Here is a 24,295-nt window from a genome sequence, read left to right on the forward strand (position 1 = left end):
AATAATTATGTCTTGGCCCTCTTGGGATTAACAAGGAATATTATGTTGAAAATTTAGTATACTATGTTAGGACTATTGTCCATCTCTCTCCCTCCCTGTTATTTCAACTTGCAAATGTTTATTTTATCTTAATATTTCAAGAAAGATAATATAGAGTAAATCAAACCGAAAAAAGAAAATGATGAAAAAGAAAACAAGAATAGATAGTTTTTTTTCTTCTTTTAATTTCAAGAGTTCTTAGATGGATGCAACTTCCTCCATTGGTTTTTCAACTAGAGTGAATATTCCATATTAGTATATAGCTTGAAATTCATGTATTGAATTAAGAAGTATAAAGTAAAAATTGACTCTAGTTGAAAGACCAATAGAGGAAGTTGCACCCATGTATTGTATAAAGAAATAGAAAACAAAAATTAAAGTTTAATTGAATTAAAAATTTGATAAAAGTATATATTAGTAGAAAAAACAAAAACCACCAGATCTTTCTTTTCTATTTTTAAAATATTTTATTATTAATGAAAATATTAAAGAACAAATCTTAGCCATTAAAGGTATATATGGATGTACACTTGAAACTAATCTAAGCTAGTACTTGAAAAATGATGGATGGACATGAAATGAAATTAGATAGACTTCTTTGCTTTATCATAATTAATACTTATATATTTTCAGTTCATTAAATCACTTACCATAGTAATTAATATTATTTGTTTCACTTAATAATTATACAATTTGGTATAAACAACGGAGTAAGTCTTTCCCCACACTCAAAAAATAAAGGAAAGAAATTAATAGCATTTCGTTTTGTGTTTGGTTTTTTGTTTTATATACAGACCCCTCTATAATAGATATCTTTTATAACAACATTTTATTGTGATGGTCAAGTTTTTTTTTTGGAACCAATTTTTCATGTTATATGATATATGTTCTCTATACAATACTTCATTATAACAACCAAACAATTTCGAAACAAACGATGATGTTATAGAGATGTTTGGTCGTATATACTTACATAGACCTACTATAAATATGAAGCCAACTTTCTTTTTTATACTCATCTCTCTCTCTACATTGTCTGTACCAAAAAAAAACCCAAAACCCAAACAGAAAATTTTGAAACTAAGTCATGTCAAGTCTGCTTCTTCAATCAATAGCTTTAGTTATTAGTATTTCTCTCTTCTTACAAGCAGAAACTGCTAAAGCTGAGCTTGTGTTAAAGAATGTTAGTAGCAGAGGAAAAATGAGTAGTAGCAACTGCAATTTATTTCAAGGAAAATGGGTAATTGACACTTCATTTCCTCTTTACCAATCTTCCAATTGCCCTTTCATTGACCCAGAATTTGATTGCCAAAAATATGGACGCCCTGATAAAGAATACCTCAAATATGCTTGGAAACCTGATTCTTGCAATTTACCCAGGTAACCCAAAAAGGATTTAATTATTTTCTTTTAGTCCGTTTAAAAAGGACAACTGAATCTTTTCTAAATTTAGAAACAATATACTAATTTTAAAGTTCTCATTTTACCCTAGTGAGATAATATATAACTACACAAAATATCTATGGATTATTTTAGAACATAAATTTCAAAAGTTTTCTATTTTTCTTAAACTTTATTGCTCAATCAAACAGAGACGGATGCCAGGGGCGGAGCTAGTATACATGTTACGGGTTCGGCTGAACCCCATAACTTTAGTTCAAACTCTGTATTTATTTTAAGAAATTCGTTAAATATGTACAAATTGTTAATTTAGAACCCAGTAACTTAAAAACTAGAATACCGAACCTAGTAACTCTAAATCCTGGCTCCGCTTCTTACGGATGTAACATATTAGTATCGGTTTCATCTAAACCCAGTATTTTCGACGCGGATAATAAATTTATGTATAAAATTTCACTAAAAAGTCGCAACAAATAGTATATATGAACCATAAGTTTGGAAATACAACGAGTTCAATGTTAAGAATCTTAAAAGTTGAACTCATAGAATTTAAATTCTGGATCTCACTAAATAGTCAAATAAGTTCATTCTTTGTGAAACGGAGGGAGGATACGTTAACATGTTATAGTTAGAGGTGAAGCTAGTTGAGAGTAAAGGTAGTTCAATTGAATCTCTTTTATGGAAAAACTATATGTAAAAGTAATTTTTGTGCTATATATAAATTGTTCAACCAGCTTAATAAAAGAATTATTTTAGTATTGTGATAAAGACTCTTCAAAAGTTGCTTTAAATCACAGGTTCAAATTCAGGCTATAACTTACTATCTTTTTTTTTCTTTTCAACTTGGTATTCTTGCTTGTTATGAATGGTTATCTAACCTTTTAGGTACTATCAATGTCGGTATACACAAGTTTAATTAACTCCCGAAATAGGAAACAACAATTTGTTTTTTTTTGAAAAAAGATACTTTTTTCTTTATCATCTAAACTATATATATTTGTTTTTGCCCTTTCCAAGATATTGATAGATATTGGTGTCCCTATAGCTTTTGTTTTCTTACTTTTTATTTAAAATTTTTGCAGATTTGATGGGAAGGATTTCTTGAAAAGATGGTTAGGGAAGAAAATTATGTTTGTGGGTGATTCATTGAGTTTGAATATGTGGGAATCTTTGGCTTGTATGCTACATTCGTCGGTGCCTAATACCACTACTTCTTTTACCAGAAAAGAGGCAATTTCTTCTGTGACTTTTCAGGTTTTTTTCCCTCTCCAATTTTCTTTTTTATTTTTCTTCTTTGTTCGGTAGTTTTTGGTGTTATTATATGTTCCAATGTACCACTAATTATAGATTCCATAACTTAGAATTACTTTTATTTAGTTCTATGATACACGTGTTAAATTTTTGTCTTGATGCAAAATTCAGCACTATACATTATTCTTTGTGCTCGTATATTAAGCGAATCTATAATTTTTATTAAAGGGTGTTAAAATTTAAAGAAGTAAATATATAAAAAAAAATTAAAGGGAAATAATACGTAGTACATAAAGTATCTAGGTGCACAAAACATTCGATATTTACGCAGGATTCGGGGACGGGTCGCACCTTAGGGGTGTGGTTTAGACAGCTTATCCTAATGCAAGCATTAGTGACTACTTCCACGGCTCGAACCCGTGACCTATAGGTCACACGAAGACAACTTTATCATTGCTCTGATACATAGTATATATACATAAAAATAATTTTTACCTATCTAAACAGGAGTATAATTTTCATGGAATGAATATCAATTTACACCTTTTTTTTCAGGAAGCTAAATGACCACAAATGTTTTCTTTGTCTCTGTTTTTTTTTTTTTTTTTTTACGGAAAAAGGGCCAAAAATGTCCTTAAACTATTTAAAATAGCTCAAAAATGCCATCCGTTTGTTTTTGGTACCAAAAATATTCCTGTCGTCTATGTTTTGGACCACAAATGCCCTTAAACCGTTAGTCTTGCCATTGAAGGTGGCATGACAGTCCAACTGGGTTAGATTTGCTTACATGGCCATCCACCTAAGCAATCCAGCATGGCAAATTTATTTTTTCGGAAAAAATATTTTTTCGAAAATTTTTATTAAAATATAAAATTAACACTTATTCCAAAAAAAGTAAAAAATTCCGGAAAAATAACCCCCAAATATTTATTTTTCCGGAATTATTTTACTTTTTTTCGGAATAAGTGTTGATTTTATATTTTAATAAAAAATTTCGAAATAAATAATTTTTCCAAATTTTTTACTTTTTTCGGAATAAGTGTTGATTTTGTATTTTAATAAAAAATTTCGAAATAAATAAATTTTCCGTATTTTTTTTTACTTTTTTCGGAATAAGTGTTGATTTTGTATTTTAATAAAAAATTCCAAAATAAATAAATTTTTCTGAATTTTTTTACTTTTTTTCGGAATAAGTGTTGATTTTGTATTTTAATAAAAATTTTCGAAATAAATAAATTTTCCAAATTTTTTTTATGTTTTGCGGAATAAGTGTTGATTTTGTATTTTAATAAAAAAAATCTGAAAAATATTTTTTCCGAAAAAATAATTTTGTCGTGCTGGATTGCTTAGGTGGATGGCCATGTAAGCAAATCTAACCCAGTTGGGCTGCTATGTCACCTTCAATAGCAAGACTAGCGGTTTATGGACATTTATGGTTCAAAACATAGACAAAGATATTTTTGGTACTAAAAACAAACGGAAGACATTTTTGAACTACTTCAAATAGTTCAAAGACATTTTTAGCCCTTTTCCGCTTCCCCTTTTTTCAAAAAGATATATTTTAGAAAAAGTTCCTCTTAGCCTTTGCAGAATGTCCAAGGGAGACAAAGATTTTTATGGATTTTGTATGTTTTTAATTGAGTAAAACCCGTGACTTGTCAGAGGCGTGAACAACAATTTCTACATTCTTTGAAACTGCTGTTTCCCATTAATATTTACTCTTTTGTTAAGCATAGAGAATAAAAAGTTATTTTGTTGTTCCTTTTTCTTGTCGGAGCAATACCATTTGTTTTACCAACTATTTACTGTAATAAATTTTGTATCTGTTTTATATCACTTAACGTTATCGATTTCGTTTCTTTTACTAGCCTTTTCATTTTGTATAACAGATATTACCATTATTTGAGTAGTCAAAAAAGTTTCCTTTGAGTACAATATTTTAAAACTTTTTGAAATTATTAACTACTGTACTATATAGTTCGTTTTTTCGTTTGTAATTTGTAAATATAAGAATATTATTTTAAATAATTAGATGAATATATATATGTATTCATACTGAAAATGACGTAGTTTCTCCGCCACATGTTACTTTTGAGTTTTGTCCATTTCCTGAAATTCTAAGTCTACAAAATATTCGAAAGATCTTGAGTCTTTCACATTCTAATAGCATGTTTGGCAACCTTATAGAATTAGTTATTTTAAAAATTAATTTTTTTAAAAGTGCTTTCCAGAATAGTATTTTTGGTGTTGTGTTTGGTTAATTATTTAAAAAGTATTTTTGACCAGTAACTAATATTTGACCAAGTTTTTAAGATATACTTTTAAATGTATTTTTCTCAAAGTGCTTTTAACTATGGAGTAACTATTTTTTTTGCATCTCAAAAACTGTTTCTGCTTCTTGTCAAAAGTATTTTTTTCCTTTTAGAAGCTTGACCAAATATTTTAACTTTAGAAAAAAAAAATACTTTTGGCTCAAAAAGTACTTTTAGCCGAAAAGAAGCTTGGCCAAAAGGCTATAAATATATTACTTTCTCCATTTCAATTGATTTGAACATATTTTATTGGATACATAGTTTAAGAAAGAAAAATAGACTTTTAAAACTTATGATCTTAGGCATGTTGTAGCATTTGTGTGGTTATAAGATTGTTAAAACTTGTAGTCTTAAACATGTCATATCATATGTATGGATATATAATTTTTCAAACTTATAGTCTTAAACATGTTATAATATTTGTGTGACTATAAAAACTTTTTATTAAGGATACAATGAGATGTTTAAATTGAATTATTTTTAAATTTAAAAAGTAATTCTTTTTCAAATGAACTAGAACAAAATAGACTAACCTAAACTAACTAAAGGAGTAATATACTTTGGATGTGTCAAAATAGTTGGTTTGCATGTAATTTCAGTCCATACAAGCAAAACCATATACCTATATGCGGCCGTCCCCACATCTTGAAAATGATAGGTTCGTTATCGAGTTATGTTACCTTTACTAGAACATTGTCAATTTGTCATAACCACTTTTTATTAATAACTTTTTGATTGTCACTTGTCACGGTATAAATATTTCATCCCCTTTGCCAATTCTAGTAAAATTCTCAGACCTAACACTGAAAGGCATTGCTTGCATGCTTATATAAAAGCTTCTGATATTTCTTGTTGACAACTTGTGCTCATATTTATTGAATTTCAAAGGGTATTCGGCTATATGTTTCGATAGGAGATTTCTGTTTTATATCCCATTATATAATGTTGTCTTAGTTATATATTACCCTTTTCATGGAGACCGGTAAAGCATCAAAGACAGACCCAAAATTTGAAAGTGACGAGGATAAAGATTTGAGCAAATGCTAGAGCCGAATACGAACTCAGGTAGCACATAAAAGTCAAGTTGTGCCCCCTATATATATCGACCAATGTAGTTGCGCCAGATTTGAATCTTAAGGGGTCAATCAAAATATATACATGTTATTTAATATATAAATATATATATACTTATACTCCCTCCGTTTTAATTTATATAAACTTATTTGACTGGGCAAAGAGTTTAAGAAAATAGAGAAAACATGAACTTGTGGTGTATAATGATTCATATATATATATTTTGTGTGGGTATAAATCATTGCATAAAAGGTAAATTATTTCTAAATAAGGAAAATGGTGATTATTTTGGCATGAATTAAAAATAAAATAGGTTCACATAAATTAAAACGGAAGGAGTATATTTTTTTTTTGAAGTTATCGGAGTCCGGTAACCGCTTACCCAAAGGATATATCCGCCTCGGAGCATAGCACATCAGATCAATAAATAAAACTTGAGAATATTGTAGGGTCATTTTCAATGATCAACATTAATTTAATCCTTACACCCCTACCTTATTTTCCCCCTTGAATTTCTCTTGATGATTTGCAGGAGTATGGAGTAACTTTATTTCTTTATCGAACCCCATATCTGGTGGATATAGTAAGAGAGAACGTTGGTCGGGTGTTGAAATTGGATTCTATTCAACAAGGTGAAGCTTGGAAAGGAATGGATATGTTGATTTTCAACTCTTGGCATTGGTGGACTCACAAAGGAAAATCTCAAGGGTAACATCTTCCTTCCTCCTTTCATTTCTCTTAAAGAAAATTCAAAAGATATATACCGAGAAAGGGATCTTAGAACAAAGTAAAGCTATCTCCGTGTGATCCATAGGTCACGAGTTCAAACCGTGGAATTAGCGACTAATGCTTATATTAGGGTAGGCTGGCTATATCACACCCTAAGGGGTGCGGCCCTTCCCTGAACCCTGCGTAAATGCGGGATGCTTCGTGCACCAGACTGCCTTTTTCCTATATAGAAAAGGAAATGCATACCCAAGTTTTAAAAGGCTCCCGACCTGCGGGTCCAGAAAGACAAATGATAGACGGGATCTTTACGCAAATAGGTGACTGAATTTACTGTTTATTTTTTTAAACGGATATACATAGATTTTACGCTAAATTTACACATATCTTACTTTGATTTTATATACATTATACATCCGGTAATTATTTTTAAATTAGGGAGCTGGGTGGAGGAGTATTTAGATTAATTCTTCAATATAGACGGTCATACCTAGTATTGACGATCATAGGCGAACCTATGCTATACATAGAGGGGTCACCGACACCCATAAAGTTAGGCAAAAATTTCATGTATATATGTATAAGTCTTTAGAAAATAGTGATATATTAACAGTGACCACCCTATATATATACAAATCAAGTTTTGGTTGGATCCAAAAGTGAACCCGCGACCTTCAAATCTCAAGTCTGCCTCTGTAGGCGATGGTAATTCAAACCTTCATGAAAATATACTTTTCCGTTGCTTCAAGGCCCCTTCAAGAGATAGTCGCAAAGAAACAATTTATAATCCTGTGAAGAAAAAACAATAGTCAAGACCTCTCTACCTTTAGATCAAATAATCTCGTAAATAAAATTTGATTCCCTTCTTGTTATGACCTTAAGTGCAACATTAAACATTAAACTCTAACCAAGTCTTAAACCCACTGCAGTAACCAATGTCTAATGTTGCAGATGGGACTACGTGCAAGATGGCTCGAAAGTGTCAAAAGATATGGACCGTTTGATGGCATTTTACAAAGGCCTAACAACTTGGGCAAGATGGGTAGATCAAAATATTGATTCTTCCAAAACCAAAGTCTTTTTCCAGGGCATTTCTCCCACTCATTATATGTAAGTGTTAACCCCCTTTAATTTGCCCTGCACTTTCCTCTTCCTTACTTTGACAAAACGCCATGTTCAACTATTCTCTAGTTCAATTTATATGGCATGGTTTGCCTGAATAGAATCTTTTTTAAAAAAGTAGAATTTTAAAATTTGTGGTTTTAAAAATATCATGAAATTTATGTGGATATAAAAGCATGCATTAATGGTAAATAAATAGTTTAAAGTTAAATTATTTTTAAATATAAAAACGTGTCATTTTTTTTTCGAACGAACTAATAAGAAAATAATGCCACATAAAATAAAACGAATGAAGTAATATTTTCATTTTTGTCAACATCTTGTAATAGAATCCACAGTGAGTAAAGATGTTAAAAGAGAACGAGGTAGACCTAAAATCATATGAAAGTAAGTTATATCGAAAGATCTACTAATAACGTAGCAAAAGATAAAGCACAATGAAAGAATTTTTTTTTATATCCGCACTACCAATTAGTAGTTGAATATATTTTAATCATGTCAATACATTTACTTTAGTTCCTATGGTTTTTAGGCGTATTTTAGCCTATTAAAGATTTTTGTGCGAGTATGAAACATAAATAACTTAGAACTTTTCATTTTTACTATTATTCTCCACAATGTTCGCCCGCAATAAATTTAAATAAACAGTAAGAATTCATATAGCTGACCATAGCTTGTGTGGGACCGGTGCATAGTTATTGTTGTTTGTTTGATGTCAACACCTCGAACTAATAGCAAATGATGAATTTTCAACTCTCAGAGCTTAGAAGTCACACATTATGTTTACATTTTGATCAGGGGTAAAGAATGGGGTTCCTCAACAAGGAACTGCAATTCAGAGCAAGTTCCATTATCAGGATCAACATATCCAGCAGGATTACCAGCATCTGCAATGGTCGTTAACAATGTATTAACTAGGATTAAGACACCGGTTTATCTCCTCGATATCACATTTTTGTCACAATTAAGGAAAGATGCTCATCCATCAGCTTACAGCGGCGAGCACCCCGGTGTTGATTGTAGCCATTGGTGCCTTCCTGGATTGCCTGATACTTGGAACCAACATCTTTATGCAGCATTGATTATATGAGGATGAAATTAATCCTCGTATCATGTTCTACTTGTGATCTTCATCTTCATTTTTAGTCAACGGCTGCAGTAACTCTAACTGTCCTAAGGTGGTGAAATTCCTTGTCGCATAAGCAGCAACTTGCACGAATGGCGAGACTAACAATCTTATATTTTACAGAATTATTATTTACAAATACAGCAATATTGGCGAGACTAACAATCTTAAGTAATTTAATATTTATTTCTGTATTTGTGTTATTCTTATTATTCTGCAAACTAAAACCTTTGTGGTTTTGTGTACTCCCGTATTGGAGAGTAAAGCCTTCGTGGCGTTTTGTTGGAGATTCAAATCTACGTGATTTTTACCCCAGTTTGAAAACGTGTATTAAACGTTTGTTTGTGTCTTTTTTTTTTCCAGAAAAAAAATGGCGACTGAAAGCGAAAACCAAGCTGTTCCGATGGTGACTGCCAACGCATCGACAAGCCGAACACCGACGTTGGCACCGACAGAAAAACCCGAAAAAATTTTCGGGATTGATTTCAAGCGCTGGCAGCAGAAGATGTTCTTCTACTTAACTACGTTATGTCTACAGAAGTTCATCAAGGAAGATGTTCCTGATCTGCCAGATAAAACACCAGAGAATGAACGCTTTATCATGATTGAAGCGTGGAAGCATTCTGATTTTTTATGCAAGAATTATATTCTTAGTGGACTGGATGATAATATGTATAATGTATACAGTGGCGTGGAGACGTCAAAAGAATTATGGAATGCGCTTGAAAAGAAATATAAAACTGAAGATGCCGGGATGAAGAAATTCGTTGCCGCAAAATTTTTGGACTTCAAAATGGTAGATAGCAAGTCTGTTATTACCCAAGTTCAGGAATTGCAAGTGATTATTCATGATCTACTTGCTGAAGGTCTTGTCATCAATGAAGCATTCCAAGTAGCAGCAATGATTGAGAAGTTGCCTCCGTTGTAGAAGGACTTCAAAAATTATTTAAAACACAAATGAAAGGAAATATCCCTTGAAGATCTCATTATTCAGTTGAGAATCGAAGAGGACAATAAAGCTGCTGAAAGGAGAGGCCGTGAAAATTCAACAATAATGGGAGCAAATATTGTTGAAGATAACAAAAAGAGGAAGAAGGTTTCTGGTCCGAAATACAACCCAAGCAAGAAGCGGTTCAGTGGAAACTGCTACAATTGTGGGAAAATCGGACACAAATCTACGGAGTGTCGTGCTCCGAAGAAAGACAAGAAAAGGGGTCAAGCAAATATGGTAGTAAACCATGATGATGTTGATAACTTGTGTGCCATGCTTTCTGAATGTAACTTGGTGGGAAATCCTAAACTGTGATGGTTTGATTCAGGAGCTACTCGCCATGTTTGTGCAGTTAGAGAAGCTTTTGCTACTTATGCTCCTGCTGGACCCGGAGAGACAGTTTATATGGAAAATGCTTCAACAGCAAAAGTTGAAGGATATGGGAAGATATTTCTGAAAATGACTTCTGGCAAGGTCATGACTTTGAACAATGTCCTTCATGTTTCCGAAATGAGAAAGAATTTAGTCTCTACTGGACTTCTTGTTAAGCACGGTTTTAAGTGCGTTTTTGTGTCCGACAAGGTTGTCATAAGTAAGAATGAAATATTTGTAGGAAAAGGTTACCTCACCGAGGGCCTTTTCAATCTGAATGTAATAGTTGTGGAAAACAATAATAATATTTCAGCTTCTTCTTACTTACTTGAGTTAAATGATTTATGGCATGTACGTTTGGGTCATGTCAATTATAAAACCTTGCGAAAAATGATTAACTTGGAAGTACTGCCTAAGTTTGAATGCGAAAAATCAAAATGTCAAACATGTGTGGAATCTAAGTATGTTAAACATCCTTATAAGTCAGTTGAAAGGAATTCAAATCCTTTAGACTTAATTCACACAGATATTTGTGACATGAAGTCAATACCATCTCGCGGTGGAAAGAGGTATTTCATAACTTTTATTGACGATGGTACTCGATATTGCTATGTTTACTTACTGAATAGTAAAGATGAAGCAATAGACGCATTCAGGCAATACAAAAATGAAGTTGAAACGCAACTTAACAAGAAAGTAAAAATGATAAGAAGTGATAGGGGTGGTGAATATGAATCTCCTTTTGAAGAAATATATTTTGAATAAGGAATTATTCATCAAACAACAGCCCCTTACACACCCCAATCTAATGGGATTGCGGAAAGAAAGAATCGCACATTAAAGGAGATGATGAACGCATTGTTGTTAAGTTCTGGTTTGCCACAGAACTTGTGGGGGGAAGCCATTCTTACGGCTAATCAAATATTAAATCGAGTGCCCCATAGCAAAACACAATCCATTCCATATGAAAAATGAAAAGGAAGGAAGCCCAACTTGAATTATTTTAAAGTGTGGGGGTATTTGGCAAAAGTGCAAGTTCCTAAATCCAAAAGTGTAAAGATAGGACCGAAAACTGTTGATTGTGTTTTCATAGGATATGCGACAAATAGTAAAGCATATCGATTTCTGGTTCATAAATCAGAAAATTCCGACATTCATAATAATACGGTTATAGAATCAGATAATGCTGAGTTCTTTGAAAATATATATCCGTATAAAAAGGAATGTGAGTCGTTTGGTGAAGGATCTAAACGACCTCGGGAAGAAACAAAAGAAAGTACATGTAATCAGGAAGATTCAAGACGTAGTAAACGTCAAAGAACGTCTACTTCATTTGGACCAGATTTTATGACTTTCTTATTGGAGAATGAGCCTCAAATATTTAAAGAAGCTATGACTTCTTCGGAATCATTGTTTTGGAAAGAGGCAGTCAATAGTGAAATAGAATCCATATTGAACAGCCATACATGAGAATTGGTTGATCTTCCTCCTGGAAATAAACCTTTGGGTTCTAAATGGATTTTTAAGAGAAAAATAAAAAATGATGGCACTATTGATAAATTCAAGGCAAGACTCGTAGTCAAAGGGTATAGACAATGAGAAGGTCTAGACTATTTTGATACATACTCTCCAGTTACAAGAATTACGTCCATACGGATGTTAGTAGCATTAGCTGCGGTGTATGGTCTTGAAATTCATCAAATGCATGCTAAGACGGCCTTCTTAAATGGAGAGTTGGAGGAAGAAATTTACATGGAATAACCTGAAGGGTTTGTGGTTCCAGGTAAAGAAAAGAAGGTATGTAGACTTGTTAAGTCTCTTTACGGACTAAAACAAGCACCCAAACAATGGCATGCAAAATTTGACCAAACAATGTTGTCAAATGGTTTTAAGATAAATGAATGTGATAAATGTATGTACATTAAAAAATTTCCAAATCACATAGTCATTGTTTGCCTATATGTGGATGATATGCTGATAATGAGTAATGACATTGCCAACATAAATGCTACTAAGCATATGCTCAATAGCAAGTTTGATATGAAAGACTTGGGAGTTGCTGATTTAATTCTGGGAATTAAGATCCATAAGACTCCTCAAGGTCTGGCATTGTCACAATCTCATTATATTAAGACAGTACTTGAAAAATTCAAGCACTTGGGCTTTAAAGTTGCAAAGACTCCAATTGACGTGAATCTTGTATTAGCAAAGAATAAAGGCCAAAGCATATCACAATTGGATTATGCTCGTGTGTTAGGATGCTTAATGTATATTATGAATTGTACACGATCAGATATAACTTGTGCTATAAGTAAACTGAGTCGATATACGAGCAATCCAGGCCAATCTCATTGGATGGTAATGAAACGAGTTTTGGGATATTTAGAACATACCCAGAACTTTGACTTGCACTACAGTAAATTTCCTGCGGTGATTGAGGGATACTGTGATGCAAATTGGATCACCGGTTTGACTGATTCTAAGTCCACGAGTAGATATGTATTCACTATTGGTGGAGGAGCGGTATCTTGGAAGTCGTCCAAACAAACATGTATTGCCCGCTTTACAATGGAGGCTGAATTCATAGCCTTAGATAAAGCCGGTGAAGAAGCTGAATGGCTCCGGAATTTCTTGGAAGACATTCCATTTTGGCCCAAACCGTTGGCACCAATATGCATACATTGTGATAGTCAAGCGGCAATTGGAAGGGCTGGGAGCGTTATGTATAACGGTAAATCTCGTCATATACGACGAAGAAATAAAACCGTTAGGCAATTACTCTCTAGAGGAATTATCACGATTGACTATGTAAAGTCAAGTGATAATGTATCGGATCCACTTACAAAAGGCCTAACTAGAGAGGTAGTTGAGAAATCATCAAGGGGAATGGGGCTATAGCCGAGAACAAGTCATTGTGGCGGTAACTCTACCTAGAAGACTGGAGATCCCAAGATCTAGGTTCAAGGAGATCAAACAAAGTCATTAATGACGGTTCAACATTGTCAAATAAAATTTTAGTCCGTTCTCGTGATGAGACAATGTTCAGTACCAAGGATAAAGCATTAAGGTTTTTTAATAATTTCTAAATTTGATACGGGGTATATCAAATAGTGTATCTACAGGATGACACGTTTAGGAATCACCTATGTAAGTGTGAAGTATTAGCCGCTTCAAGGAGAACTTTGTAAGGCCAGTTCTCTACGCACTTATGAAACCAGGCGGTGTTCATGGCTGAAACGAACACAACAATGAGAACCAAAGACGGTTAAGGGTTGATTGTGTGACTAATGGTTGTCTAGGTATACACCAAAGATCAACGGTTCTAAGATATCAAATCTACCGATTGACCGAGTATATCCGACATAAGTTTACTACGAAAAGTTCAAAGGAAAACCTACTTATCCAGATGCGATTAATCCTTGCTTGTAAATCACACAGTTTTTCCATGCATACTTCCGTGATATAGCCATTCCCCATTCATGTGGGGAATTGTTGAGGTTTTTTTTTTTTGGTTATTTAAGATGAAATAGTCTTAAAATGAGGGTGAATGGGAAATGGAGGGAAAATAAAATTTTTGAGTAAAATTTTAAGTTTCCCCCTCTTGATAATGAGATATTGTCCCATATTGGAAGAGACAAAGATTTTTGGTGGGTATATATATAATTGCTCTTCTTGTAGCTCTTAAAGAGTTAAGAAGAAAGCAAGCCTCGCGCCGTCGTTGTCGTCGCTCGCTCGGCTCGGCTTCAGCTACGGCTACGGCTACGGCTACGGCTTCGGCTTCGGCTTCGGATTCGGATTCGGATTCGGATTCGGATTTGGTCAAATGATTGATTGATTAATTTTTTGGACCAAATTTATTTGCTAATAGTAAATATTAACGTAAGATTATCCGCATTTGTAACGGATATGTTCCAATCCGTGTATTGACCACCAGCTGCAATAGCAGCCGCCTAATGCTCTTCCCACCATGGCCAAGTGCTTACTCCACAAACAAGCTAGTGCATGATCCACCATGGAGGATGGAGGGTCGTTCATCTTCAAAGCTGGCTGCTATATATATGTGCAACAACTGTTGAAGAAAGACACGAACGAAAATAACACAAAACTGAAAACGCTCAACTTTGGCTATACATTGCACTCCTTCCTCTCAGCATTTTCATACGATTTTCTGAGTTTCTACTCCTTTGTTCTGCATTGTTTTAACTTCAAACAAAGCAACTGTAAGTGTGATTTGCTACCGAACTTTGTGTTCGCTGAAACACTGGGGTTTGAAGTACCGCTACACTAGTGTGTGATTCGTTCTATCCTGGGAGGAAATAATCCATAATCTTGGGTACTAGGAGGGGATTAAATTCCTTAAGGAAACACTGTGAATTCAGTGGGCTCGAATTAATTACTGTTTCATTACGATAATTTATATTTTACTGAATTATTATTTACAAATACAGCAATATTGGCGAGACTAACAGAAAGTACTTGGATTTCGGTCACATAATTTTAAGAGTATATTTGGATTTCTTCTAGAATTAGCATCAAAGAATTACATTCAAAGGCGAAGCCAGGATTTGAATCTTATGTATTTAAGATTTTAGTCATTTTAAGTTACTAAGTTTTAAATTAATAAGTTATACATATTTAATAAATTTCTTAAGACAAACACATGATTTGTCTTTGAGCCGAGGGTCTATCAAAAACAGTCTCTTTACCCTCACAGGGTAGGGGTAAGGTTTGCGTATACACTACTTTCCCCGATCCTACTAATGAAATTATACTAAGTTTATTGTTGTTATTATAATTGTATACACAGGATTTGAACTAAAGCTTTGAAGTCGGCAGAAGCAGTAAGCTATACTCTAACTCCGCCCCTAATTACGTGGTGTATTCCTCAAAATTTTCTGGTCCAGTTTGATAGGCATCAGATCTGTCACCAAGTCATACTTTTTTTTTCTTTTTTTTTTAACCCCTCCCAAATTTGGAAGATCTATAGTGTTTTCACACTTCCCCTCCAGCGTGACTCGAATCCAGGACCTAACGGTCGTAGGTGGAGGTGCTTTTTCCAACTGAGCAAGCCTCACTTATCGTACTAGGAATCTTGAATGGGCTTTTTTTTTTTTTTTTTTTGGATCAAATTTCATGAATGGACCGTAGCAGCTTTGATTTAATATATGCTCGAATTTGATTGTTTGAATTAATATGCTTATGAAGCTATGATATTGTTAATTGCTTTATCTTTGAGTTGACTGTTTGGATATGTTTGAGATTCTATGAGGTTTGTTAATTGCAAATCATTGAATTAAATGTTTGAATATATGTTCGTGATGCTATAAGACAGTAAGACACGGAAAGAATAGAACTTAAAGATCCAAAAAAGAAAAGGTCAAATACATAAATAGCCACTCAAATTTGGCGCAATCGAGTACTTCATGAGGTAAAGGTGGATATCCTGGTGTAAAAATTGGAATTAAATTTATTTTATATTTGATTATAGAGATTAGCTAATTACGGGATAATCTTATACCACAATCTTGGAATTATTTAGGCCCGTTTGTTCATATATTTATTTTTCAAAAATGTGTTTGTTCATGAAATTTTACAAGTTTTTGAAAATTTCTTACTCACAAAACTACAATATTTTTTCAAGTAAAATGCATGCCCAAACGTAATTTCAAATTGCAAATATTATTTTCAACTTAACTCTAAATACTATTTTTTTTCAAAAATTATAATTTTTATGTCCAAACGCCTACTTAATCTCCCCTCATAGAAGGGATAAAATTCTAAAATGACCGTGTTACCCCCACCTAGTAGAAACTGATGGAAACGGATAAATTTGTTTACTGGATTTTTAGTTAAATAAATTTGACTTAGTTGTTTGGTTATTAACGGACGAAAACATTATTCTAACGAATATCTGGATTTTATTAAACTATAAAACATATAAGACATAAAGAAGATTGTGGGTTGTCATCAAACATCAAAAAGTCATATTGATTTTTACACCAAGTCAAATTAGGAAATGCCGATACCAACCACTAGGAGTGTCAATGGTTCGGTTCTGCCGGTTATTTTATAAAATTAGTACTATACCAATTCTTCAGTTATTCTATTATGTATAACCAAAATTAGACTTTTCAAAACCGTTCCAATCATGTCGGTTTCTCTTCGGTATCGGTACGGTTCGATTAATTTTCGGTATTTTTCTAAATGTCATGTAAAAGTAGTAGAAGTAGAATGCAATAACATACGTACTTTTATAGGACTTAGCAAATCTCTTTATACATTTTTACTATTTAAAGGATGATGTATTAAGAACATAAAAGATGGTCAGAGTATAGATCCATTAACTATTCTACAATAGCATAAAAGAAACTAAGCAAAGACAAAGAAAATATAAATCACACGAGTGAAAAAATATTAACTGTTGGCCCAAGTGAAGTTTCGTTTTGAAGATTGACAAAGGAAGCTCAGGCATGAACCATGTCCATCCCTTGTGTATACAGACACGGGCAGATTCGAGCATGAGGAATGCACGTGAAGGAGATAAGCTTAACTTGTTATATCTGATATCTTCTGATCGAAAAGGTTGCATAATTGATAAGGAGAAGGACTCCTTACTCAAAAAGAACACTATCCAAGATAAGTGAGGAGTTAGAAGTTGAGGATAACTAGAACTCTTCCACCAAGGAAGAGTAGCATTAGAACTCTAGTTATTTTGCATTCTACTAACTCTATATATTGCAGGATGTTCTCATTCTACGATCACGCACAAAAGCAGAAGTTAAACGTGAGTTGAGAGCAAAATAGCAAGGCATTTTGCAAACAATTCTTGTGTGATTTAAGTGTGCGAACCTGAAGCTACATGAACCAGATAGAAGAACCAGTTCCAAGTTTCTGTATTTTATTCTAGTTCAATTGTAGTAGGTGGTTTTCAATTTGTACCTTTCAGCTTTATCTAGAGGCAATTGTAATAGGTACTCTGAGTATTCAAGTTAGAGTTAACTTGAAATTGTCGCAACAGTTAGAGGCTGGTTGCCACAACGGTTGGGAAAATATCCTACTGAGTAGTAGGTCGTAATTTTTTCACTTTTTGAGTCGGGTGTTTTCTACGTAAAAATACTTGTGTTCTTTACTTTTCGCATTTACTATTTCAGCAACAGTAGGTTAAGGAACATTTAGAAGAACCGGGTCCTTCTGTAGTCAGTGCACGCGAAAATTAGACACCATACAAATCACCCTCCTCTTGTGTGACATTAATGTATAAAACATAAATTGGTATCAGAGTAGGTTATATCAGAGTAGGTTATCCTTGAAGAGGCTAACACCTTAGGAGAAGATCAAGATGAGTGCACCACCTAAAAACTGGGAAGGGCAATTCACTTCTAGGCCACTACTCTTCAACGACCAATATTACTCTTGGTGGAAAAACATGAAGAGAGATCACACCATAGGAGAAGACTATGAGCTATGGGACATTGTCACAAATGGTCTACTGGCTACCATGAAGATAAATGTCAAAGGAGTAGAGGTGCCAAAGACAAAAGCGGACCACACTGCTGAGGACTTGAGGAAATGGGAAAAGAATACTAAAGCCAAGAAATGGCTTATTTGTGGACTCGATCAAGATGAGTACAGTAGAATCCAAAGCTGTACCAATGCTAAGGAAATCTGGGACACTTTACAAGTGGCCCATGAAGGAACACCTCAAGTGAATAGGTCCAGAGGAACTCTACTGTATTCTCACTATGAGAACTTTACCATGAAGAAAGGGGAAACCATTCAAGAGATGTACACAAGGTTCACTACATTGACAAATGAACTAAAGTCTCTTGGAAGGATTATTTCTGAAGAAGATAGAGTTGAGAAGATTTTGACAAGGGTTCTGCCTATTACTTGGGAGAGCAAAATTACTGCCATTCAGGAATCAAAGAATATTGCCACTCTCCCATTGTATGAGTTAATTGGAAATCTCATTGCTTATGAACTTAGGAGACAAACCATGAAAATAGATGTACCTAAGATGGAAAGAAGCCTGACACTCAGAATTACTGAAGGTTCTGATCTAGAAGATGATGAAGTGGCTATGATCACCAAGGACTTCAAGAAGTACTTGAGGAGAGGAAAGGGTCCTTCAAGAAGTAGAAGCTATAGTAAATCAAAAGTTCCTGAGAAGCAAACCAATGATGGATGCTACAAGTGTGGAAAAACAGATCACTACATCAAAAACTGTCCCCAATGGGAAATTGAGTGGAAGAAGGAAAGAGCTGAACGAAGGAACATGAAGAAAGAACAGGTTCAACCCAAGAAAAGTAACAACAAATGATCAACCAAGGCTATGGTCGCTGCTTGGGGAGAAAGCTCAGATGGTGATGATGGGGATGAACAAACACTTATGGCCATTGGAGAATCTGATGAAGAAACTGAGGTAAGTGTAATTCATCTCAAAGAAAAATTTAAATTATTGTCTAAAGAAAGGTTGTCTGAGTTACTTCTAGAACTGATTGATGAATCTGAGGATGTAAACAATGAAAAGGAATAGTTGTCTAAAGAATGTATGATTTTGAAGGATAAGTGAAAAAACCTGAAATTTAAGGTTAGTGAAACTATAAGTAAAAATGCTGTGTTGAAGAACCAGGTTCATGCACTTGACTCAATTGTCCTAGAGCTTAGATCTGAAAATCTAAAACTAAAATTAGGAACAAGTAAAAGGATAGTTGATTACACAAAACTCACTCTAGAAGAAAACGTAGGTAAAATAAAAGATGAGCTGTATAAAAGGGATGAGCAGGTAAGAATTCTAAAGTAGGATTTAAGCAAGGTCAAGCATGATCTAGACAGAACTTGTAAATGGAACAGGTCCTCGATGCACTTTCATGGCTACAGGAACATCATAGTAACAACAGAAGAGGACTTACCTGGCACCTAAATGGGATCCTAAAAGCAAGTAACTCACACTTTCCGAGAACAAAATTTGCACACACTGTGGTAAAACAGGTCACTATAAAAGTGAATGCACTGCAAAAGAAAAGGCAAGTCAAAAGAACAAAGAATTTGTTCAAGGGAAAAATAGGCTACCAAGTTGGGCAAAAAAGAATTTGATTCATCCTTTTGCCTATAGAAAGGGACCAAAAATAGTTTGGGTTCCTAAGACTAACCCCTGATTTCCTTTTACAAGTCCAAGTGAAGGGGAGCAGCCAAATATTGTACATGGATAGTGGTTGCTCAAAGAATATGACAGGAAGCAAGAACCAGTTCCTTTCACTTGAGGGCCTCAAAGAAGATAATGCCTCCTTTGGAAATAGGAGGAAAGGTGAGATCATTGGGGTTGGAAAGGTAGGTAAGACTGATTCTCACTCTATTGAGAATGTCTACTTGATAGATGGACTAAATTACAGTCTAATAAGTGTATCACAATTGTGTGATAGAGGTAACATGATAGCATTCACCTCTACCAAATGCTTTGTGATTAATCTTACCACTAACAAGATTGTTTTACAGGAAAAAAGAGTGAACAATATATATGTTGTAAATCTGTCCACATTTTCAGAAAATGAACTCACATGCTTAAGTATATTGGATAATGATCCCCTCCTTTGGCACAAGAGACTTTGTCATGCCAGTCCGAGTCAACTCAACAAATTAGTCTCCAAGGACCTGGTGATAGGGTTGCCTAACATCAAGTTCAAGGAAGATAAAGTTTGTGAGGCTTGTGCAAGGGGGAAATAGGTAAGATCCTCTTTTAAATGCAAGAAAATGGTAAACACCACCAGGACGATGGAACTGGTCCATATGGATCTTTGTTGTCCAATGAGAACATTAAGTAGATATGGTAAAAGATATGTGATGGTTCTTATTGATGATTATTCTAGGTTTACTTGGACATTGTTTTTAACATCTAAAGATGAAGCATTTGACATGTTTACATCTTTTGTTAGAAAAACTCAGAAACAACTAGTTAATCAACTTGCATCAATTAGGTCTGATCATGGCATTGAATTTGAGAATGCTAAATTTGCTGAATTTTGTTATGAGCATGTCATAGACCATAATTTCTCTGCTCCTAGGACTCCATAACATAATGGAGTAGTTTAAATAAAGAATAGGACACTTGAAGATATGGCTAGGACTATGCTTCTTTCTAGTAAAATACCCCATAGCTTCTGGGCAGAAGCTGTAAACACTGCATGCTATATCATAAATAGGTGCATGACTAGACCTCTTGTAGAGAAGACTCCCTATGAGTTACTTAAAGGGAGAAAACCAAACATATCCCATCTTAGGGCATTGGATGCAAGTGCTTTGTGCACAATAATGGTAAAGACTCCCTAGGTAAGTTTGATCCCAGAAGTGATGAGAGAGTATTCTTGGGATATTCTTCACATAGTAAAGCTTATAAGGTCTATAACAAAAGAACTATGTGTGTAGAAGAAAGTGTTCATGTGATTTTTGATGAAACTAACATTCTTTCTAAGAGACAAGAATATGATGATGAAGCAATTGGGCTGGTAAGAAACTCAAATAAAACCATAGCCCAGATTGAAGCTGCACTAGAGGAAGGAACATGAGATGTAATGTCATTCCACCCAGGGCAACATGACAGGGGGAATAGAACAAAGAGGAAATGATCCTTAAACCTCAAGGGAACATGTCCATGAACCTGTTGCTCAGCAACAAAACATTGAAGGAACATCATGGGGAAACCAGCTGGTTATGAAATCTTACCAGTATCAGAGTTCTCATCCCATTGAGAACATAATTACTAATCCAACCTCTAGAATCAAAACTAGATCTTCATTAAAGAATCTTTGTGCTTTTGATGCTTTCTTATCTCTTATTGAATCCAAAAATGTTGTTGAGGCTTTGCAGGATGCAGACTAGGTAAATGCAATGCAAGATGAACTCAACCAATTTGAAAGGATTCAAGTTTGGCATCTGGTACCAAGACCCAAGGACAAATAAGTAATTGGCACAAAATGAGTCTTCAGAAATAAACTTGATGAAGATGGAACAGTTACAAGGAACAAGGAACAAGGAAAGATTGTTGGTTCAAGGATATAGCCAATAGGAGGGCATAGACTATGATGAAACCTTTTCTCCAGTTGCAAGGTTGAAAGTCATAAGACTTCTCATAGATTTTGCTGCTTATATGGAATTCACTCTTTACCAGATGTATGTCAAGAGTGTCTTTCTCAATGGCTATCTAAAAGAAGAAGTGTTTGTCAAGCAACCTTCGGGCTTTAAAAGCAAGGAATGTCCTGATCATGTGTACAAGATTGATAAGACACTATATGGGCTCAAGCAGGCTCCAAGAGCATGGTATGAAAGACTATCAAAATTTTTGCTTGAGCATGACTACGAGAGAGGTAAAATTGACAATACTTTGTTCTTGAAAGAAAAAGGTAAAGATCTCTTGGTAGTTCAGATATATGTTGATGATATAATCTATGGAGCAACGGATAAGTTAAGTACAGAATTTGCTAAACTAATGAGAAGTGAATTTGAAATGGGCATGATGGGTGTGCTTAATTTCTTTTTAGAATTACAAATTAAAAAAAATTCAAATAGAACTATGATCCATCAGCAGAAGTATGTAAAAGAGTTGCTTGAAAGGTTTAAAATGGAAGATTCCAAAGAAATTGACACTCCTATTGCAACAACTACAAAGTTGGATATAGATGAATCTGGTTCATCTGTTGATCAGAAGTTGTATAGGGGAATGATTGGCTCATTGTTGTATCTCATTGCTAGCAAACCTAACATTATTTTTAGTGTAGGCCTTTGTACAAGATTTCAAGCGAATCCAAAGGAGTCTCATTTGACTGCTGTCAAGAGGAATTTGAGATGCCTAAAAGGCACCACTGACCTGTGTCTATGGTATCCAAAAGGTAGTAATTTCAATCTAGTAGGATATGCTGGTTATGCAGGTTTTCTTGTGAATAGAAAGAGCACCTTAGGTATGACACACTTTCTTGGCTCATGTCTTGTGTCTTGGGCCACCAAAAAGCAAAATTCTGTGGCCTTATCTATTGCTGAAGCTGAGTATGTTGTTGCTGCTTCATCTTGTGCTCAATTGTTGTGGATCAAACAACAATTAATGGACTTTTGAATTGATGTTGGTTGTATCCCCATCTTTTATGATAACACTAGTGCAATTAGTAAGACCAAGAACCCGGTTCATCCCAAGAGAACTAAGCACATAGATGTTAGGCATCACTTTTTTAGGGACAACTACGAAAAGGGTTTGATCACTGTAGAATTTTATGCTACTGACAAGCAAATAGCTGACATCTTTACAAAAGCTCCAAGTAGAGATCACTTTGAAAGGAACATGTTAAAATTAGGATGATTAAGATCACTTAAAAAGACCAATTCAAAATTTCAAAATTGAAAAAAACAAAAATTGAAAAAAAAAACAAAAAAAAGAATTTGATGGAAAATTTTTTTGGTTAGAAATTCTGTAAATTTTGTTTATAGTTAGATTAAATTTTTCTCGGTCTCATACTTTTAATAGTATACTCTTATGCCATGTGCTAAAATGATTCATTAATCCCTAATGATATTATCTCTATTTTCTTGGAAAATTTAGACTTACACAAGAGATTTTTCAGTGATGAACCTGGTTCATCAAGATTGCTTGGTATGTATTCTATACTCAGCATAATTTGAAATAACTATATTTGGATCATGATTAAAAGAAGAGTCCCATCTAATCCCAAATCCTTTTTGGACTTATCAGTTACAAATGAACCAATTCCGTTCAAGAGGAGTCCTAACTGCATTAAGTGCCTAGATTCTAGGGATAGTCTTAAACGTCTTTTCAAACTAACTTGCAGTTTGATTAGACTTCTGCAAAAGATGTCGTTACTCAAGTGAACTCCTCCACTTTATATTGATTAGGAGTTATTTGTTTCTTCACTTCTAAACTTTCAAGCCGTCCAAATTCTCTCAAACTTCTCTCCTCTTTTACTCTCACACAAACTCGTTTTCTAAAGCTCTCAAACTCAGAAATGGCAAACACTTCTGAAAAACCTTCATCCCCACCCAAGGAAATCACACCCACACTATCTATCACACCTTCAACCACACCTCTGTCTAAGAAAGAAAGAACTAAGATGCTTGCTCGCAAGACTGTGGCTGGGAGTACATTATCTAAAACATTAGATAAACAATTGAAGGATAGCCAGGTCCAGGAACCTCAGAAATCTGAAGACTCATTTAAATCTGCTACTGAGGGGGAACAAACGGTTTCTTATGAGACTGAACAGGTATCATCTGGCCCTAAAATTACTCCTGAAATTATTTCTGAGGTTGCTACGAATTTGGAGAATAGGTTTTGTGCTGGTAGGATCCATGACAGGTGTTGAAACTATTGAGTCTGGAAGGGTTGGTGGTAAAAATAAAAAAGGAAAAGAAAAAGAGAGTGAGGGTGCTCAGAGTACTTTGAGGGAAAAGGGAAAAGGGAAAAGGAATGGTTGGTTCTTTACCCACTCTTGTTAGTCTAACTAAAGAATCAGGTGCAATGGTTGTTTGGGGTGATGAGTCTACTACAATAGAGGAGGGTGTGAGAAAAACTAGGGGAAGTGGGTCTAGAGAAGTTGTTGAGGGGCTGCTTTAACTTGGGAAAAATGTAGATGAACCTGTTCTATCTGAACAAGAAACTCTCGCACACCTACTGAAAAGGGTGACTACAAGCTACAATCCAAAGAAGAAAAGAAGTTCAGGAGTTAACACCCCTAGCACTGCTAGGGCAAACAAGAAAAGGAATGCTGCCTCTTCTATCCTTGTTGAAATTCCTCCCACAAGAGGAAGAGCCACAAGAAGTCAGAAGAAGCAGAGTGAGGCTGAACTGGAGAAAGCCTTAAAAGAAAGTAAAGAAAAGTTGAT

At 34.3% G+C, this 24,295-nt stretch overlaps 2 protein-coding genes across 2 annotated transcripts; both read left to right on the plus strand.

Annotated features, from left to right (window-relative positions):
* The first annotated feature begins 1,051 nt into the window (after nt 1-1,051).
* On the plus strand, nt 1,052-9,245 carry LOC107773592 (protein trichome birefringence-like 37). Its single transcript, XM_075248708.1, has 5 exons — nt 1,052-1,419; nt 2,523-2,694; nt 6,610-6,785; nt 7,755-7,913; nt 8,724-9,245. Exons 1-5 carry the CDS (start codon nt 1,127-1,129, stop codon nt 9,013-9,015), a joined length of 1,092 nt encoding a protein of 363 aa, XP_075104809.1. The 5' UTR covers nt 1,052-1,126; the 3' UTR covers nt 9,016-9,245.
* Nucleotides 9,088-10,737, plus strand: LOC142178900 (uncharacterized). Its single transcript, XM_075248709.1, has 2 exons — nt 9,088-9,222; nt 9,415-10,737. The coding sequence occupies exon 2, from the start codon at nt 9,422-9,424 to the stop codon at nt 9,977-9,979; it is 558 nt and encodes a 185-aa protein (XP_075104810.1). The 5' UTR covers nt 9,088-9,222; nt 9,415-9,421; the 3' UTR covers nt 9,980-10,737.
* The last annotated feature ends 13,558 nt before the right edge of the window (nt 10,738-24,295 follow it).

Source organism: Nicotiana tabacum, unplaced genomic scaffold, assembly GCF_000715075.1.
Source record: "Nicotiana tabacum cultivar K326 unplaced genomic scaffold, ASM71507v2 Un00026, whole genome shotgun sequence".
NCBI classification, from domain to species: Eukaryota; Viridiplantae; Streptophyta; class Magnoliopsida; order Solanales; family Solanaceae; genus Nicotiana; species Nicotiana tabacum.

What these genes read in the sequence shown, in the direction of transcription:
- LOC107773592 (XM_075248708.1), top strand. Translation starts at nt 1,127, where the DNA reads ATGTCAAGTCTGCTTCTTCAATCAATAGCTTTAGTTATTAGTATTTCT. An exon ending in CACAAAGGAAAATCTCAAGG is followed by an intron (nt 6,786 to 7,754) that starts GTAACATCTTCC and finishes CTAATGTTGCAG; the next exon opens with ATGGGACTACGTGCAAGATG. An exon ending in ATTTCTCCCACTCATTATAT is followed by an intron (nt 7,914 to 8,723) that starts GTAAGTGTTAAC and finishes CATTTTGATCAG; the next exon opens with GGGTAAAGAATGGGGTTCCT.
- LOC142178900 (XM_075248709.1), top strand. Translation starts at nt 9,422, where the DNA reads ATGGCGACTGAAAGCGAAAACCAAGCTGTTCCGATGGTGACTGCCAAC.